We start from the raw sequence: 20,649 nt of genomic DNA, 5'->3' as shown, positions 1-20,649 counted from the left end.
AAACATTTCCACTCCCAGTTTCCTACAGATGCAATCTATTTTTAGTGTTCTCAAATATAATATATCATTAATGGGAGTGCTCACTACATGGAAAACCCATTAAGTCATAAAATAAAGTAAAAATGTCAATTACATTTCTTTACCTAAAGCCAATTTAGAAAGTTATATCTTACTCCACATTTATCACAACATGCTTTTCTTATATTAGACTATTTCAACAAATTAATGTATCTTTTTGTACAAAATATTACTAGTGCACCACAAAAGTTGCCTTTGATTCCTCTACCAAAGAAAATGAAAGGGAACAACAACCCTTTCCTAAGTTTACGGGATAGTACATTTATGTGGAACTTGTTATCTTCTTGAAACTACCTTCACATACATTCCTATTAGTCATTTAAAAATCAGTAAGATACACAGATAGAGTATTATCAGCAGCAATTTCATAGATAAGAATACTTTGGTTCACAAATGTTACCTGCACAACTGCAAACGGGAACCAGGATAAGAACTGCCTAATGTTTGTTTCCATTAGTATTACAGGAAATCATGAATAGGATATCAAACTAATTCAGGAGGGCTACACTAAAATTAATGTTACTTTTAGTGATTTATACTTCAATAGAACACATTTTGTCAATGTGTTAATACTACTTAAAGGGGAGCCAGGATGCTTTCTTTGAATTTCTTAAATTTCTACTTGCTTTAACTTAAATTTTACCTCCAGCTGTTCATCCTCCAGAAGACTTATGACCAGCCACCTGATACCTTTAACTGCATCTTCATTGTTTAGGAAAATAAAGAGGTTGTAAAATACCATGGTCTGGAGGTAGGTCAGCACTGTGTATCTAGCATGCCAAGAACTGCTTCTTGCTGTCTGTGAATGAGAAGTACAAACAATGAAAATAGTGCTGACAAGAACATGAGGTGACAGACATAGAAATGACACACAAATAAGATCTTCCTATATAATTCTACCTATTTTATGCAGATAGTTAGAGCAGCCTCATCTTATAGTTCTTTCTAAATGAAAGGTTGTATAAGCTATTTCAGTAAAGGTATTCAGAATGTATGAATAGTGGAGAGTAAAGGGGAGGAATCCTATATAATAAAGAGGTAATATGCGAATTGATCATCACTCCAGCACACAAGATGGCCACCCCCATGTGGACACAAGATGGCCAGTAGGAGAGGGCAGTTGGGGGGGACACAGGCCTGCAGAGGAGGGCAGTTAGAGGTGATCAGGCCTGTAGGAGAGGACAGCTGGGGGTGACCGGGCCAACAGAGGAAGGGCAGTTGGGGTGACCAGGCCTGCACAGGGGAGGGCAGTAGGGGGGGACCCAGGCCTGCAGGGAAGGGCAGTTGGGGGGCCCAGGCCTGCAGGGAAGGGCAGTTGGGGGGACGAAGCCTGCAGGGGAGGGCAATTAGGGGCATCCAGCCTAAACGGGCAGTCAGACATCCCTTGAGGGGTCCCAGATTGGAGAGGGTGCAGGCTGGGCTGAGGGACACCCCCCATCCCCGGGCATGAATTTCGTGCGCCGGGCCTCTAGTACACAGATAAAAGTCCATTTTAGGAGAATTAATTATTTATAATTCATGACCAACTCCTCAAAAGGTTGCATATTACTTTATTTTAATTTTGATAGTAGCAGGGTATTGAAGCAAAAAAGATTGAGAACTACTAAATTCCACTACAAAAAGAATACCAAAATATTGTGCTGTTAAAAATATTTTTTGGTGTTATTTAAACTTAAAAATCTGAAAACCATGGGGACATGCCCATTTTTATATTATACAGCACATGCTGCCCTGGATAATGCTGAGCACAAGGTATACTAAAAAATGCTATCAGAAAATACATAATCACTTAGGTTTTTCTACCATAGGCTAGGAAATATAAGTGAATAACATAAGGGGGAAATGGTAAAAGGAAATGACCATCCCTTCCCTCATTAAGCACTTTGTATTCAAGGTGCTTCAATAATTAACTCTATGTACACAGAATATTTGGGGGTTGAGTGATCTGCCCAAGATCATAGAAGCTGATGACAGAGCCTGGTACAAAATCTAGGTCTGGTTCTTGGGTCAGTACATGCACTCACTGATATTAAAAGAAAAATTAAAATGAAAACAAGTATCAGGTACTGTGTGCACTGCAGCTGACTTAGTGAAATCCTTAGAACAAGCCAAAATCCCAACAAGAAGATATATATTTGGCACCCACTCTTACTTGTTTTAGCACCTGAAGTACCAAAGGCACTTGATGAGGGTAAAGCAACCCCTGAGACATTAGTGACAAACATAACTTTGCATCTCTTTTCAGCTCATCGTAGCTATTGTCGTTTTCCACTGGGGCAATCTAGAGAATAAAACAAACCAAAGACAAGAATTGGAAAGTAACAGCCAATCAATACACAGGCAACCAACTTTCCCTCAGAGTGATTTCCCTCTTGTCCTCTAAAAGGGAACGATTTTTTTTTTTAAGTAATTATGAACCATTGAATCTCAACAAATTTAATGGCTTTGATCCACTGTAATTGCCCTTCTTACTGGTGCTCAAACTGGCTCCTGCATCCTTTAACACAACTGTAGCATCCTAGGTTTCTGGTATGACAAGGTGACCTGGGATTATCCTGTACATTTCTTGGTCTAAACCTGAAATCAGCCATTTCTCCAAGCAACTCTGGTTCTTCTAGTGGGAAATGACACTTAGAAAGTATGATCTGGACACCAGGATATTGACTGCTATTAGGTTGATTAGTGGTTCTGGGCCTTTTCGGTGGACATTGCTAGGATATAAGCATATTTTCTAAATAGAAATGGATCATGAGATCAAAATGATAGTTCCAAATTTAGGATTACAGGGATCTTACTAAACAGCTTGGATTTTTATATGTCCCTTGTCTCTCATGCTAAAAATCTTGGTTCCTACAGACAATTATTACTGCATTTGCTCTTTATTATAACTTACACATAATGGCTTCACTCCAATATTATTAATAAGGATATTACCCACAAGACATGTATGAATTTCTGTGTTCTTAAAAGCCACTGCTCTGTATTTTTAACATACCAACCAGATACACAGTGAGGTAAGGTACATTTATTTCATTTTATCTTTTTTTAAGGTACTTTCCTCCCATTTAATTTTAAGCGTGCTTATAGGGTCCTAAAGACAAATTAATAAAACGAGGTACATTCACTCTACCTTCTTTTCTTTGTCATCCCCAACCCTTAAATAAGTATCCTCTGAAATACTCTAAATGTATTTTCTTGTTTCTTTTTAAAGTAGTTTTAATTTCTAAAAATTACTTTTCTCTAACACACTAAGAATTATACCAACTTATGTGAGAGATTCAAAGCTTAGCATTATGAAATTTCTTTGCATGTCCCTAACAAATGGAATCTTCACCAAGCCTTCACTGTTCTTACCCAAATTTCAGACAGGCTCTTCTGAGCCCTCTTTTCGATCTTAAGTTTTAGTGCCTTCATCCTCTGACCAGATGAGTAATTAAAACCATCTCAGGTCATACCTTCCATCAAATAAAATTTCAAAATCACCATACAAATACCAGATATAAGTTACTTCCTGTAGATATTTGTTACAACCAATTATAATGTCATTTATCACTGTAAAATAAATGCAATATACTGAACATTTTGATCTTCAGATTCATTATATATTAAGTATTAAAAAGTCAGAAAGAGCTATATTCAAAAATTTCATTGTGGCTTTTCTTTTTAGCTATCAGTATTTTCCTAAACTATTACTTAGAAACTATTAGTGAAACAATGTTTTATCTTATCTAATATTTAAAAGATTATTTCAACAAATATAAAACCACTATCAATTAATGATTTTCCTGTGACTATTCTATTTTTGAAGATACAACCAAATCATACACAGTCTGAAAACTATCAACTGTCAGATGATAAGTATAAATTCCCTCTGAATGTCAAAAGGGGATGCATTCCTAATTTTAGCCATTAACTTACCTTAAAAAACAAAGGTAAAAGCTGAAGTTGTTCTGTGACTGCTGTGGAGAAGGATCTTCCTGCACTCGCCATCAGCCATTTCAATACTATTTGGAAATGGAAACGCAGAATCAGTCTTCGCTACCCAATTAGAGACCGCTAAGTAGAATAGTATTGTGGTGCTAGTGCCAGCCACTTTGACAGTGCTTCAATGTTACTAAACAGATTGTTTATATTACTTCTTAAATTAGACACTGGCCAGCAGTATGACAGGACTCACAACACAATAAAGGGGGGTCAACTAATCTATGGAGTACTAAAGCCACTCTCAAAGAATGAGTCAGCAAATTATTAACAAGTCTACCAAATAACTATGCTAAATACAAATCAAAACTAGCCTTCAATAATTCCAATGTAGCCCTAGCTGGTTTTGCTCAATGATTAGAGCAGCCGTGGGCAAACTACGGCCCGCGGGCCGGATCCGGCCCGTTTGAAATGAATAAAACTAAAACTAAAAAAAAAAAAAAAAAAGACCGTACCCTTTTATGTAATGATGTTTACTTTGAATTTATATTAGTTCACACAAACACTCCATCCATGCTTTTGTTCCGGCCCTCCGGTCCAGTTTAAGAACCCATTGTGGCCCTCGAGTCAAAAAGTTTGCCCACCCCTGGATTAGAGTGTCAGCCCTCAGACTGAAGGGTCATGGATTCAGTTCTGGTCAAGGGCATGTCCCTCGGTTGCAGGCTCGATCCCCAGTGCCAGTTGGGGTGCGTACTGGAGGCAACCAATCGATGTGTCTCTTTCACATCAATGTTTCTCTCTCTATGCCTCTCCCCCTCCCTTCCACTCTCTCTAAGAATCAATAGAAAAAATATCCTCAGGTGAGGATTAACAAACAAAAAATAATAATCCCAATGTAGCAAAAACAACAACTAAGTTAGTTGTTTATATTCAGAATCCTTGAAAAATTTTAAGGTATCAGGACAATAGGACACCACCAATAACAAAGATAATTGGTGGTGGGGGTGGTCGGGGGGTGGGGGGGGCGCCAGACCCAGCGAGGTTGGCTCAGTGGTTGTGTCAACCTATTAATAAGGAGGTCACAGTTCAATTCCCAGTCAGGGCACATTCCCGGGTTGCAGGATTGATCAACAGTGGGGGGTGGGGAGGCATGTAGGAGGCAGCAGATCAAAGACTTTCATCATTGATGTTTCTATTTTTTGCTCCTTCTCCCTTCCTGTCTGAAATCAATAAAAATATATATATTTTTTCAAAGAACTAAGTTGGAGGACTCACACTTTCAGATTTCAAAACCTACTACAAAGCTACAGTAATCCGAACAGTATGGTGCTGACATCAGGACTGACATATAAACCAATGAAATAGACTAGAGAGCCTAGAAAGAAACCTTCACACATTTGGCCAATTCATTTTCAAGAGTACCAAGACTATTCAACGGAGGAATAACAGTCTTTTCAACAAATGGTTCTGACAAAATGCATATCCATGAGCAAAAAGAATGAAGCTCATATCTTATACCTTAAATGTAAGGGATAAAACTATAAAACTCTTCGAAGAAAATCTAAGGGAAAACTTCATGACATTGGATAGGGCAATGATTTATTTGATTGATATCCAGAACATTTAAAGAACTACAACTCAACAACAACAAAAACTAATTAAAAAACGGGAAAAAGACTTGAATAGGCATTTTTCCAAAGAAGATACAAAAATGACAACGAAGCAAATGAAAAGATGTTCAACAACTAATCAATAGGGAAATGCAAATCAAAACCACGAGATATCTTTTTTGCACCAGTTAGGACAGCTACAGTCATAAACACAGAAAACAAGTGTTTTCTGGATGTGAAAGAAATGGAACCTTTCTGCACTGCTGTTATGTAAAATGGTGCAGCCACCATGAAAAATAGCTTGGTGCCTCCCCAGAGTTAAACACAGAATTACCATATGGCCCAACAATTCATTTTCAATACGCACAAGAACTGAAAGCAAAGATTCAGATACTTCCACACCCATACTCATAGCAGTATTATTCACGATAGCACAAGATATAAATAACCTAATGTCTATCAACAGATGAATAAACATTAAAAACACTACGCAAAATAAAAAAAGCAAACATGTATGATTCTACTTATATGAGGTACCTAGACTAGCCAACCTTACAGAAAGCAGAATGGTGGGTGCCAGGGGCTGGGCAAGGGGAGAATGAGGAGTTATTGCTCAATGGGTACAGTTTCAATTTTACAAGATGAAAAGACTACTCAAGATAGATAAATGATGGTGATGGTTGCACAACAATGTGAATGTATTTGATGCCACTGTACCTTTTATGTTATGTACGTTTTAGCACAATAAAAACGGTGAAAAAAGCCCTAGGAAAATATAAATGTCTGTTTTTGAGTGAGTATCTACTAATTTTAGCCACTCACTAGTTTTTAAGAGTTTAATGCCCTGAGTTCGTTCATCTTCTTCACCAATTCCATTTTCTTCCATGACATGGTTCTGAATTTCTTCATCTACATCCATGAGGGGTTTCAATTTCTCTAAAATTCGAGCAGTAAACTCAGGAACACGAGGGGATGCTGTTGGCGCGGTGTTTGGCAAAGAAACATCTATCATGAATATGTAGGTCAGCACACTATAAAATGAAATAGGCACTGTAAGAAGAGATCCCACATTCTCAATAAAACTAGGGCTCAAAAGCTATAACCCAACCAAGACAATTCCTAGAGAAGGTCTCTTGTGCGGTGCCTGCAACTCTGAGGTAATAAACACGGGGCATGCTGACTGTTCATCTCTGGCTTGGTGAGCCCACTGCCACCCTATTTTACATTCAGGGCCTCCTGTCTAGTGTGTACACCACCATATAAAACAGAATCTGAAGAAGAGCATACTATGAAACTCAATAGTAACATAACCAGTATGCATTCCTAGATACTAAAATGGAGTAAAAAGAGCTCAAGAAGTATACCATACCACAGAGAAAATAATACCTACCTCCCTATTCTTTCCCTGACATTTTTGTAAACCTGGGTGAGTTTGGGTTCCAAGTACTTCAACAGTCTGTGCAATAGCTCAGGCACTCTCCACTCTTGCTGGGCAAGGCCACCTTGCAGTACATAGAGCCGACTAAAATGAAAACACAGGAGAGTTGTGTTAGAGTCTTTACATACTGATGGTATAGATTAATGACGCCTGTGTTTCACTGAAAATTGTTTCACTTTCTCAGCAACAACCACAAAACCTAATTCAAAAATGGGCAAAAGACTTGAGTAGGCATTTCTCCAAATTCAAAACAGCATCTTTATGGAGATTTTATTGTATCTCCTGCATCATTTTTTCTGTATTCTCTTATCATCTCCACTACTACAATCAAAAGAAATAATGATTTCAGAATACTATTTGAGTTAATCTCTAAGCATCAGAATTTTCCCCACTAATTAAGAAAAATAATCAATTCTTCTTCTTGTTAACAGGATTATCTCTATTTCTCTCTCTTATCCACTAGTTTGTTCTCAGCTCCTTATACACCACCAAGAATATTTTCCCTTATACGATTACTCTCTTCTTTCCTCAGAGGAAAGAGTGAACAAGGAGAAGCTATGAGAAAGAAGCTACTACTGTCACGGCACAAAAGGCAGTCCTTGACAGTGGCGAAGGCTGAATCTAACTTATTATCTGAATTGCTCAGGTTGCTTCTATTTCTCTTACTTGTCCTTATTGAGAAACAACTGTACTTAGTATCATGTTGTACGGAATGGATCACGTATCTCATAGAAGATTTATAGCTGACCCTTAAACAACAAGGGGAGTAAGGGTGCCAACTCCTGAGCAGTCAAAAATCCCCATATAACTTTAGACTTCCCCCAAATTTTAGTTGTCCCTCAGTATCTTTAGGGGGATTGGTCGCAGTACCCTCTTGTGGATGCCAAAATCTTCAGACATTCAAGTCCCCTATATAAAATGGCATAGAACAATGCATACAGCCGGCAATAAAAAAAGCCGGCCCTCTCCATCCGAGAATTCCTAACAGTATTTTCCATCCAAGGTTGGTTGAACCCTTGGATGTGAAAGCTGGGGATATAGAGGACTGACTGTATATTTACTGGGGGGGGGGGGGGGGGGGGAGTCTGCATAAAAGTGGACCAGCACAGTTTGAACCAATGTTGTTCAAGGGTTAACTCTAGTTACATTATCTAGCCTTAATGAGTGTAGGCCAGTGGTCGGCAAACTCATTAGTCAACAGAGCCAAATATCAACAGTACAACGATTGAAATTTGAGAGCCAAATTTTTTAAACTTAAACTATATAGGTAGGTACATTGTTATTAACTTAATTAGGGTACTCCTAAGGCTTAGGAAGAGCCACACTCAAGGGGCCACTAAGCCACACTCAAGGGGCCAAAGAGCCGCATGTGGCTTGTGAACAGCAGTTTGCTGACCACTGGTGTAGGCAGTTCATTTCCATTCATACATCAAGCACAAACATGCCATCTTTTATGAACTGTGTAAGTTGTTTTGTTTTTGTTTATGTTTTTATTTACCATGCATCTACAAAGGAGCCACCTTCACCACTCAATGGTGATTCCAACAGCAGCTCAAAAAGCCAATGAAGTTTCCGGGGATCTCTGCTTTCCTGTGTTGAAATACAAAGTAATGATTAAAACAGGAGTCCTACAATGCTGTGAATGAGTCAGATGCTTTTATTTTATCAATATAAATATATATCTTATTTATAAATATAAGGATAGAGGAAGAAAATCAGATTAAAAGTCACAAGTGAGTCAAATCCAAATATGTTATCATAGCTCATGTTAAAAAGATAAACAGTGAGAAAACTGTTAGCTAAATGCATTTTCTTCAAATCAGAGTATACAAGTTATGGACATATTTAGTGTTAAAAACACCGATAAACTTGCATCATCTGGCTCTTACACATTTAAGTTATCTGACTTGTCATCTGTTCTAAAACAATGTATTACTGTGGCCAAGAGTATATAATAATCTTTTAAGGTTATCACTCAAGGCTTATTTGAAAGATTAAACAGAACCATTTCCAATTATTTTAAAATGACACAACTATGAGCAAAATTTCAAGTTCAGGAGCTATAATGAGAATTCACAGATTTTGAGACAAGGTATAAGAGTGTGAATAGATCAGTTAGACACAGAAGTAAGCAGGAGAACGTACGCAGGACGTTGCTATACAGGTTCCCCAGTCGTTGTAAGTTTCCACTGTGATGTTGGACAGCGCTGTTCTAAGCAGAGGACACAGAAGTTCCCAAAGCTTCTCCACCTACTCAAAACAAAATGCATGGGAAAATACTCAGAACATGTGTCTTCGGCTCTTTTCCAGAAAACATATAAACACACAAACTGATATTGCATTTAAATTATTTCTTTTTAAAAAAATTACTTCTTAGAACACCTAAATGATCCAGAAAAGTAACTTTACTATATTATCATCACACACACCCAGTTATAATGTGATTGTTTTTCCAAAAAATTATTCAGAAAAGAGGAGACCCCTTATATGATCCCTTACAAAATCATATAATTTCTCTTAAAGAGAAGTTCTCTCTTTAAATTTTTGAATAATATAGCATACTGGGCTGGGTAAAACCTCCATCATTTCAAAATTTTGTGTGCTTACCCAGCCGGTGTGGCTCAGTGGATGAATGTGGACCCATGAACCAAGAGGTCGCCAGTTCAATTCTCGGTCAGAGCACATACCCAGGTTGTGGGCTCGATCCCCAGTAGGGATAGAAACATCTATAAGAGAGATCAATTGGCTGCCTCTTGTACACAGTGGGAGGTGTACAAGAGGCAGCCAATTGATGATGTCTCTTATTGATGTTTCTATCCCTTTCTCTCCCTTCTTATCTCTCTATAAAATCAGTAATAATTTTTTTTTTAAATTCTGTGACTAAGGACTATAATCACTTTAAAAAATCTATGCTTATTGAGATCATATAATTGAATCCTAATTTAGGAAGGTATAACATTTTAAGACAATTTCTTATTAGTCTGAAGTATAATCTTCAAACAGCAAGTTTTGAATTACTATCAATAGCCTTTAAGAAATGTTCAGTTATACAGAGACTGCAAATATATGTATAGATGCTTATCGCAGTTTAATGAGAATACAAATCACCTTGGGATCTTGATCAAATGCAGACTGACCCACTAGATCAGGGTGGGACCCGAGATCCTCCTTTCCTAACAAGCTACCTAGTGATGTCCATGGACTGCACTTGAGTCAAAAGGACAAATGGGGAGGGAGGGCTTGGGATAATGTTTCCAGTGGTAGCACCAGGCATTGATTAAAAGTAATAATAAGAGCCCTGGCCAGGGTGTCTCAGTTGGCTGAGTGTCAACTCCATGCACTGAGAGGTCGCCAATTCAATTCCCAGTCAGGGCACATGCCCAGCTTGATCCCCAGTAAGGGGTGTGCAAGAGGCAGTAGATCAATGTTTCTCTCCCCCTCTCCCTTCCTCTCTAAAATCAGTAGCATATTTTAAAAATAAATAAAACAAATAAAATTGTTTCATGATATGTGAACAGGAAAAAGGCAATAATACAAATTAACAGTTTTACTTAATAAGGGATATTAATACATGTAACTAAATTAACATATTAAAAAGCATTCATAGGTCTTCCAAAAGTATGTGTAATTAAGTTGGCCCAAAACAATATTTGTGTGTTTTCTTTGGGGAAATGGTGGCCTAAGTTATATTCAGGCATTGCAGACATTTTAATCCTGGTTATTTTCAGCCTAGTGCATTTTGCTAAGAAACTAACCTTAGGGCTGATATATAAAACTAAATTTTACAATTAAAAAGCAGCATACTCAAAAGAAGGGTGTCAAACTCAAAGTGCCTATAAGACCAAATGTGCTGTGTAGATGGGGCAAGGGGTTGAGAAGCAGCGGTTTAATGAGAACTAGAGAGTGCCCATGAAGGAGAAGCCCAGGAGTAGCACCAGCAACAGATACAGTGCAATAGTGTGGAACCAGCATTCCAGGACCTTCGTATTTTTCAAGAGAAACAAATATTTTTATATGACATATCCTGATTTTCCCCATAATGTTGGCAAATAATTCAAAATTTAAAAGATATTGAATGTTGTCTATATACCAGGGAGTTGTGACTTATACTCAAAAGCAATATGGAATTGAACATTTCAAATTTTTTTTGTTTTAGCAGATTACTTTATTAATATGTCATTCTAAACATTACATAAACACAACCTAAACACTATTAGTATCAAACACTGTTCCAGTAAGAAGTTCAAGAGTGCATTTATGGCTATTTTTGGAAATATGAATACTTTGACTTTCATTATTACATCAGATGAAAAAAGCAATTTAAAGAATAGGTTTCGCCAGAACCGGTTTGGCTCAGTGGATAGAGTGTCGGCCTGTGGACTGAAAGGTCCCAGGTTCGATTCCGGTCAAGGGCATGTACCTGGGTTGCGGGCACATCCCCAGTAGGAGATGTGCAGGAGGCAGCTGATCGATGTTTCTCTCTCATCGATGTTTCTAACTCTCTAGCTCTCTCCCTTCCTCTCTGTAAAAAATAAATTATATTAAAAATAAAAAAATAAAAATAAAAAAAAAAAGAATAGGTTTCATCTCTTTTATGATGTTAACAAAGCCAAGCAGAAAAATAAGTGTATTAAAAAAAGGAAAGATCCCTAGCTGGTCTGGCTAAGTGGACAGAGTGTTGGCCTGCGGACTGAAGGGTCCCGGGTTCGATTCCGGTCAAGGGTACATGCCCAGGTTGTGGGCTCGATCCCCAGTAGAGGGCACACAGAAGGCAGCCGGTCAATGATTCTCTCTCATCATTGATGTTTCTACCTCTCTCTCCCTCTCCCTTCCTCTCTGATATCAATAAAAATGTTATTATAAAATAAATAAATTAATAAAAATAAAGATACTCAAGCAATCTGGAAGCACTTATTCATGTTCTCTTCACTGCATACTTACTCATACAAATTACTCCATAATAGGAGAAGTGGTTCTTCACCTCTATTAGGAACTCAGCAAATATTTGTTGAATGCATCAACTATGAATGGAAATGGACCTAATGTGTTGGGACTTACTACATAAATGGAAAATGTAGTTTTAATAGGGAACGTGCTGTACAAATACATCACCTTTTCAAATGTCCAATGCTTAGAACCTCTGATTAAACCAGCTATAATTTCTGCAACACATCGCTGGGTGCTTTCATGTGAATCTGCAACCAAACGTTCTAAATGGGGCTTCAGCACTGGCAAAAAGGCATCATCAAAATTTCTGAATATACCCTATAAAACAAAGATAAGAAAGTTCCTCGGTACTAAAATGACTATCATCTCCATTTGTGTACTATATTACCACTATGCTTAAAAAAACACAGCCAGTTCTCCCTTCTAGAACTTTATATTTAATTGTGACATGTAAAATGACAGTATTCTTATCACTTTTAACTTAGAGGTATATTGTTAATAAATAGGACAAAAATTAATAATCTTTCTGACCTTAAAAATAGCACACACACCCTTTAAAAAAATTACATGAACATCAAATGAATCTAGTTTTGTGAGTTTTTTTGTTTGTTTCAACTGCTAATTACAAAGATAAAGGGAAAAAACCTTTTTTAATAGAGTGCTAGGACAATAAGGCAAAATCAATATGATTGGCATAACTTCCAGGACCATTTTAAATGAAAATAAGATGACTAAACTCAAACTTTGATCAAATACTTTAAAATGTATAAACCTACAAACTGATAGTCACTAAGCTTTATGAAGAAGGCATATAAATAAGTTACCTTAAAGAGGCAAAAACGTCGAGGATTAAATTTATCTTTTCCTTTTCTGTCTTCTAAAGATAGAAAAGTAATTAACTGTTCAACAAACTTAGGATCAGAAAAATGATCAAATATGATCTGTTCTGCCTGTAAAGTTAAAGAAAAAGAACATTTAGTGTTTAAAATGTATTTAAGAACAATTCTGAAAACATTAAAATTCATCTATAAAGTTTTTTTTCTTTTAAATTAATGCTATCTTTATTTATTTATTTTATTTATTGCTTAAAGTATTACAAAGGGTATTACATATGTGTCCATTTATAAAGTTTTTTTTTTTTTTTTTTTTTTTAAGGAGGGGGACTTCCCTAAGTTTATTGGACAACAGGCTGCAGGTGAGGGGCCGAGAGGAGGAGGGTGGGGGGTGTAATAACTTAAAAACCGGAGGCGACAGCGGCAGCTCCTCGAGAGATCTCTGCAGAGGGAGGGCGTGGGGGTATTTACAAGGATTTGTACAAAGTGCCCTGCACCGGCCTGGGGCGGGAGGGGAGTTCGAGCACGACGGGCAGGGAAAGGGAAGGAGTCTGCCTCTGACCCCCACTCCCAGCCCCCAGATTCGCAGGTCAATCGGCTCAGCAACTCTTCCTGCCCCGGCCCAAGGCCTAATTCTTGAACTGTTGGGAGGAATGAAAAAGTGTCCTGTTTTCCTCCGGCCCCTGCCCTGCCCCGCCCCGAAGTCTCCTCAGGTGCCCGATGCAGGGTGAGGAGGGTCAGGACTGGCTGAAGGCGCCCCCTGCTGAGCCCGCTCACCCTCCGCTCACGCCCAGCATCCCCAGAGAACAGCAGAGACAGTCTCTGCCCCCAAATCCAAGTCAGGGCAGCTGGGGGGATGACCACGGAGACCCCCTCCCCGGCCCCTGTCCTCCTGCAGACGTGAAGGAGACGAGGAGGAGGACAGGACTCAGGGCCGTGGCTCAGAGCTCGAGGTCGTTGGAGATGCGGGTGACGAGGGTGCGGAAGGCCAGGGCAGTGCCCGCCACGCGCCGGAAGAGAACTCCCCGCAGGCCCGGCCGGGGCAGCTGGCAGACCTCCACTTCGAAGTGGGACAGGGGCTCGGGCCCGCCCGCACCCCCGTGCAGGCAGGCCAGCAGGAACGGCTGTGGCTGGCGGCAGCGGCAGCGGGCGGCCGCGGTGGCCTGGCGCAGAGCTGCCATCAGGGCCTCGGGTGGGCGCGAGCTGGTCAGCTTCACACTCCAGGGGAATCGGAGCAGCCGGGGGGCGGTTTCCGTTTGATCCCAAGGTAGATGGCAACTTGTGACCTCAGGTCCCCCGATTCTCTCAGGTTCGTCTGAGACCCTTCGGGTCAGTTTGGAGGTCAGCCTGGTAAAGAGGTTGGTGGTGGGGCGGGGCCGCCGGTGGGCAGGGGTGTGGCCTCATGGGCCAGTGTGGGAGAGGCAGGGGGCCCGTTCTGCACGCCCCCACCTCCCCCGCCCCCTGCCCGCCGGTCCCGGACCTGGCCACCGTGGAAGGTGCTACGTGGAAGGTGGAGCCCCGTGCCAGGCGGCTCCGCTCCCCTGATGGGGGAGCCAGGCTGTGACTGGAAGGGGAGGGGGGGGCACCCGTGGGGTACCCGAGCTGTTTTCTTTGCCATTTGGCAACAGGGATGGGCGCTCAGCCCCTGGGCGTTCCGTGCAAATGTAGGTGTTTCTGCGGGTCATCATGCTGGGAGGGAAGTTGTTAGGGGTGCTCGCGCTGTCCTTCCGCCGCTCCGGGATTTCTGCTTTGTTGGGGTTGTGGGCACTGCTGACCATCGGGCTGGAGGGGGGCAGCCCTCGGCTCCCGCTGCCCGCAGCGCTGCAGCTCGCCTTCCGGCTCAGCAGGCGCTCCTCCTTCAGCTCCGCCTCCCCCGTGCTGGTTGGGCTGCGCTTGGGGTGCAGGGGTGTGGGCGATGGGCCGCAGAAGTCGCTATGCCTGCGCTGGCGGTGGTAGGTGGAGGAGCAGCCCTTTGCTGTGGCTGGTGCCTTTGCCGGAGCTTGTCCCATTGGTGGTGTCGCTGGGCGCCCGCACCCTCGCCAGGGCCAGTGCTGGAGCGCCCCGGTCCCCGCCCTCCTCAGTCTTCCTGCCCAGCAGGAGGTAGGTGGCGGTCACTTCGTTGTACTTCTGGCTGGTCAAGGCCTCTTTGATTTCTTCCCGAGTGTAGCCCATCCCCACCATCACCTCGATTCGCTTGGTGTCCCCGAAGTCCTCCTCCGGCTCGGTGTATGGCTTCAGCCCCTCGCCCTCATAGCCGATATTGATCCATTTGTCTTTCATGATTTGCTCCAGAGTACAGCGTTTAGCGGGGTTCAGCACCAAAAATCTCCGCAGGATGCTCTCACAGTCGGTAGACATGTAGAAAGGGACCCGGTACTTCCCCCTGAGGACTCGCTCCCGCAGCTCCTTGAGGTTGTGCCCGTCGAAGGGCAGGGAGCCGCTGACGAGGGTGTACAGGATGACGCCCAGGCTCCAGATGTCCACCTCCGGCCCGTCGTACTTCTTGCCCTGGAACAGCTCCGGGGCAGCGTACGGGGGGCTCCGCAGAACGTGTCCAGCTTCGAGCCCAGCGTGAACTCGTTGCTGAAGCCAAAGTCGGCGATCTTGATGTTGGCCTCGGCGTCCAGCAAGAGGTTCTCTGCCTTCAGGTCCCTGTGGGCAATGTTTTTCTGGTGACATAGTGCACAGCCGATACAATCTGTCGGAACTTGGCTCGAGCTTCCTTCTCCTTCATGCGGCCGTGTGACACGAGGTAGTCGAATACTTCTCCAGCACTTGCATATTCCATCACCAGGTACAGCGTCTTCTCGGTCTCAATCACTTCGAAGAGTTTCACGATGTTGGGGTGGTTTAGGCCCTTCATGATACGAACTTCTCGGAACAGCTTCTGCAGGCTGCTGGGGTTCAGCTGGGTTTTGTCGATGATTTTGATGGCAACCTCCCGGCCGGTGAGGATGTGCCGGGCCAGCTTGACTTTGGCAAAGTTGCCCTTCCCAATGGTCCTCAGCAGGCGGTAGTTGCCCACGTGGGGCTGCTCCTCGGGGCAGGAGGCGATGGAGTTCCGGCAGCGGGCACCCAGGGATCGGCTGGACCAGGACGGCCCCTTGTCCGAGGAGCGGCTACTGCCCAAGGTGCCATGCGTGTCCGAGTTCCGATCGTTGCCCAGGGCCAGCGCCGTCCGCGAAGACATGTTTCCTCCGGGTCCCGGGGGACCGGGTTGGGGGGGGCAGGGGCGCCGGGGTCCCCTCTTCCCCTCCCCCCCCGCCGGCCGGAGGGCGCGAGCTCAGAAGCTGGGCGCCGCGAACACCGGGATGCACGCCGCGGAGAGGGGGCTGGGCAGGGGGCGGCGGACGCCGAGGGTCCTAGAGGCCCCGCGCGGAGGGGGCCCCGGGCGCCATCGGGGCGGCGGGCGGGCGGCGGCCACCATTTATAAAGTTTTGATACCTAACAGTAAGCTACTATTTTTGTTCTAAAGAATGTTCAGCCCTAGCTGGTTGGGCTTAGTGGATATAGCGTCAGCCTGCAGACTGAAAGATCCCAAGTTTGATTCGGGTCAAGGGCGCATGCCGGGATTGCAGGCTCAATCCCCACTAGGAGGCGTGCAGGAGGCAGACAATCAATGATTCTCATCATTGATGTTTCTGTCTCTCTCTCCCTTCCTCTCTGAAATCAATAAAAATATATAAATATATATAAAAAGAATTTTTAATTCTCATAGAGGCTTTCTAATATCTAAAATATATTGCTTCCTAAAAATGCAAAATCCATAAGAGTAGCTAAGTTTCCTTCATCTTCAAGTATGGATTCTATTTCTCAAACTGTGAATTAAAACCAAAACATCTGCTTAGGAAATGAAGGCTTTATGCTACTGTACCATCTTGTGTGCAATTTACAAAAAATCCCCAAACTGCAAACCAAACTCCAGCAAATTATTTCCATATTTATATAGCATCAGAAGTTAAAATATAAACTTTGTTCAGAATTAGAAAATGCATCTACTACACCAGTAATTTAATTGAGGAAGACATAAACTTAAAAGGCCTTAAGTCAACTTTCAAGCTGACAAATGATTTATGAGGACTAAGAGTTCTAACTTAAATCTATAAACATCTATGTACTGGGGAACTATCATTTACATACAATAAAAAACTAAAAGCCAGTCATTATCCTTCCTTTCAAGAAGCTTATTAGACAGAAATGGTACAAAACAAACGAGCCGATAACTATACACAGTAGTGCTCAAGTGAGTGCCAAGTGAGGTAGTAACTTGAGAGTAACCTTAGATACAAAAAGACTCCAGCCACACCTTGGTCTAACAAAATAGGGGAGAACAAGGGAGATGGCTGGGGTGGAGTAAGGGAGTACACAGTTACTGGTATTTAACCCAGCGCTATACTGAAACACACAGATTGGGGAGAAAAATGAACTGAATTTGAAATGTATCTGGCTACAAGTAAGTTGCATTTGAACCAGGGCAAGTGTTAACTCATGGTGAAAATGGAACGCTTACCTCTGTCAAATCCTCCCTGCTCCTGCCAAGCTTGGGCTGTTCTTCCACACCAGCATAAACAACCATGTTCCTACACAGTAAGAGTTTAAATTATAATACACGTAAGAAAATATATCAGAGCTTCGTGAATAGAATGCATTAGAAGGTACTTTTAATAAACTCTAATTAGATGCCATGTTTGGGGATAGGAATACATCACTAACAGTCCTGGCCTTAAAAAATCTATCAGATCACTGTGTCCTTATGACACAAATTAGTCAACAATAAGAGATAAACAAGCATTTCTCTGGGCTGGTTTAGGCATGTTTAGTATTAACAGGTAGGAATATGATTAAGAGCAGCTATTAACAAACACCTCACATGTATAGTGGTAGAACTAAGGAAGCCTAAGGGCTTTGGTGGAAAAACAAGAAAAGAGGCAGGACCAAGGTATAGCATTGGCAGGAGCAAAGAAAAAGAGGAAGAGGGAAAAGCCTGAAGAGTGTGTATTTTTGGTGGTTGAGTCCTTCTAACTGCTTCAAATGCTTCTGAACATCCCCAGAAGTTCAAAGATAAAACAAATTATATCAGAGATAATCAGCTTAATAATAAGGTGCATGGGAAGTCGTACTTACTGTGGCCAGGTGTAGTACCCCCAGTGAGTTTTTTCCACAAAGTAACTTGACTCCCATTCTTTTTTAGTTTTTGGTATACTTTTGCTATCATAATGCAACCAATGATTATCAGGCCTATCACCAGCAAGGATTTGGGTGGATTTAGGGTATCCGCCTGAGGAAAAAATAATTACATTTGATAAACTTAAAAATATGTGTGCAATAATTATTCTCAACTTTTAATCAATAGGATTGGTATGCCTTTGTCTTCATAACAGGACTCTCTTACATTGGCACAGGCAAGACCAACCATGTATATCACTAGTTTTTACTAAGCCAACTCTTTTCCTTTATAATATTTTAAACTTTGTATTAAAATATTTTTATACTTCCATAGTTTGTATAGAAAAATATTTGCAATCAAGAACTACATACTTTGAAAGAAGCTTCCATGTCTGCTGAGAAGCACTATTAATTACATTTGGTAGTACTTACTGATTTCATAGGGGTTGATGGTCAGCTTTTTATGGGTTCTTTTTAGCTGCTTAAGAATACCAGCAACAGCTGAGATTGCCATCTGGAAAGGAAACAAATAAGGTGGATGTGTCAACTTTTTAAATCTCTTAAATGGTTGCCTGCCTTAATCAAAGCAGAAGCTGGATTTCTTTCAAGAGCAGAGAAATACCTCACCCAGTGATACCTGGTGGCACATATGAATGCTAAATCTGACCTGGAAGGCGTCTCTTACAGTTCTTACTCTTGAACCTTCAACCTTCATGCTAGTCTCTGCCTAGAAAACTTTGATCTTTTCTTCATTACACCAATACATGCTCATTCTTCAAATCTCAGCCAAAACACTTCTTAAGGATCTTTCTCCAATGTACCAGCCTAGGTCAGTCCCACCTTGTACCCCACCTCGAATTCTTTGCAAGTAAAACCAAAAAGTTGTATCCTCGGACATCTTCCCCTTCCTGTAACACTTCATATAATTAACTCGTCAAAGTCAATCTTTCCCATTAACCTATAAACTTGCTCCCTGCTATATCCCCAGTGCTGAAAGGTAGTGTCCGAACATGTCCTCATGTATTTATTAGCCAAGCTATCATATCTCAACCAAAAGAAGTAGGCTTCAAATCAATGCACTCCAAGATATTTATTAAGTGTGTCTTGTTTGCGAAGAATTTAAAGGCTTCACGTGAGGTAAAAATTCTCAAACCCAAGACTGTAACTAAAATAAAATATCTACCTTTCGAACTACAATTGCATCATGGTTGAGATTCTCAATAAAAAAACGTATGGCACGAAGAGGTAATACTCGGTCATCTCTCAAGAGTAGAGACAGAAGCCCAATGCCTATATGCTCAAATTTCCAGGGCCTAAAAAGGGGAAGGGGAAAACAAAATCACAAAACACATTGCTCATAAAGCCACTTTTTAACAAAAACAAAACAAAAAAAGCACAACTGAGTTTGAAACATTTTTAAGTATCCCAAATTAAAATAGGTATACTGAACAACATCCCTCCTATCATTGGCCCCAAACTTCCCCTCTTAGTCTTGTAAATTCATGAATCAGACCACAATATTTTGTGATACAGTCTTTCAAGGCCTCCAGGACAAAAAACTCCTATAGTATTTAAAATAAAAGCTTTGAGAATTAAAAAATTCTTGTACTTACAGATTTCTCTGTTCCACACCATCTAGCAAAGTGTTTACCAAATTTTCATAGTTCCTTAAAAAAAAAAAAGTTCAGGTGAGGTATTGTTTTAACAAAGTACTAAAATGAACATAAAGTAATAATATAATTCAAATTCTGGCTAGATTCACCCTCTCACTGGTGAGAAGCAAACCAGAGTAAAAGCAAATGGATGAACAGAGACACTGGGAAAAGAACATGAAGGGTACAAAGAAAACCAAAAAAAGTATTATGCTAGGTACAGAGCAACTCAACTGCTCCTGAGTGGACATTCAAAAGTTAATTTGTGAGTAGTGATCAATTAGTTGGGAGTGGTTTGCCCATGTGGCACTCCAAGTATATATATAAGGTAGGCTACTATATATAAAAGTTTATTATTTTTATATAGAGATACTGGAAAAAATTAATAATCATATTCAGAAGGCAGAGAAACAAATCAAGATAGGAAGGCCCCTGCTTGAGTTTTATCACTGAAGCACTGAAATGCTTTGGTCTTAAAAACCTAGAAACAGGTTACTGATACCCTGATACCAAATTTGTATAAATCTGACCAAAAAGCAATTATTTATAAGTGCTATGAGAGATGTGTTCATGAGTTAGTTTTTAATGACTGATATTTGTACTTAAAAATCAAAGGGAATTCACACTGAAAAAAGATATGATATTAAGATTAAGTTTATTTTAAGATGGTGTTTCCCAACTCCATAGCTAAAAGTGTCAATCAGGGATCTTCACAATGATTATTTCCTAAATTTTCGTATTTTTTTTACAGAATCAATGTGTAAATTTTATTACATAGTTATGGTTTACCTATATTTTAGAGATATCTAAAACCCACTATCCATAAAGTAATCTTCTTTGACAAGTAGGCAAGTTTAATTACCTTAGGGCATCAGCATTCTTTACTTGTTGGCGTCTAAGTCCTTCTTTTATTTCTTCTAAGCTAGGCATTATCTGGTTGGTAGAGGGGTTTTTTGATTGTTGAAGTAATTCTGCTATTCCAACACATGACTTGGGAATCTTAT

At 41.0% G+C, this 20,649-nt stretch overlaps 1 protein-coding gene and 1 pseudogene across 4 annotated transcripts in view; both read right to left on the bottom strand.

Moving 5' to 3' along the window:
* Nucleotides 1–20,649, bottom strand: part of PSME4 (proteasome activator subunit 4) — a 90,646-nt gene that overhangs the window by 5,390 nt on the left and 64,607 nt on the right. For all 4 annotated transcript variants that reach the window (XR_009447973.1, XM_059659824.1, XM_059659823.1 and 1 more), the window contains exons 29-43: nt 20,508–20,644; nt 19,607–19,660; nt 19,177–19,306; nt 18,426–18,507; nt 17,952–18,105; nt 17,338–17,407; nt 12,819–12,944; nt 12,160–12,312; nt 9,193–9,297; nt 8,546–8,637; nt 7,000–7,131; nt 6,432–6,640; nt 3,997–4,082; nt 2,231–2,359; nt 722–877 (exon numbers count right to left, since the gene is read on the bottom strand). Coding sequence is in view for 3 of the 4 variants with exons in the window: in XM_059659824.1 (XP_059515807.1) it covers nt 722–877; nt 2,231–2,359; nt 3,997–4,082; nt 6,432–6,640; nt 7,000–7,131; nt 8,546–8,637; nt 9,193–9,297; nt 12,160–12,312; nt 12,819–12,944; nt 17,338–17,407; nt 17,952–18,105; nt 18,426–18,507; nt 19,177–19,306; nt 19,607–19,660; nt 20,508–20,644 (1,815 nt within the window). In the remaining variant the exon portion in view is untranslated. The remainder of the gene's footprint in view (nt 1–721; nt 878–2,230; nt 2,360–3,996; nt 4,083–6,431; nt 6,641–6,999; nt 7,132–8,545; nt 8,638–9,192; nt 9,298–12,159; nt 12,313–12,818; nt 12,945–17,337; nt 17,408–17,951; nt 18,106–18,425; nt 18,508–19,176; nt 19,307–19,606; nt 19,661–20,507; nt 20,645–20,649) is intronic.
* LOC132213368 (MAP/microtubule affinity-regulating kinase 4-like) lies at nt 13,139–16,063 on the bottom strand (annotated as a pseudogene).

This window comes from Myotis daubentonii, chromosome 12, assembly GCF_963259705.1.
Source record: "Myotis daubentonii chromosome 12, mMyoDau2.1, whole genome shotgun sequence".
Lineage (NCBI taxonomy): Eukaryota > Metazoa > Chordata > Mammalia > Chiroptera > Vespertilionidae > Myotis > Myotis daubentonii.
This window is presented reverse-complemented; position numbering and strand designations above follow the sequence as displayed.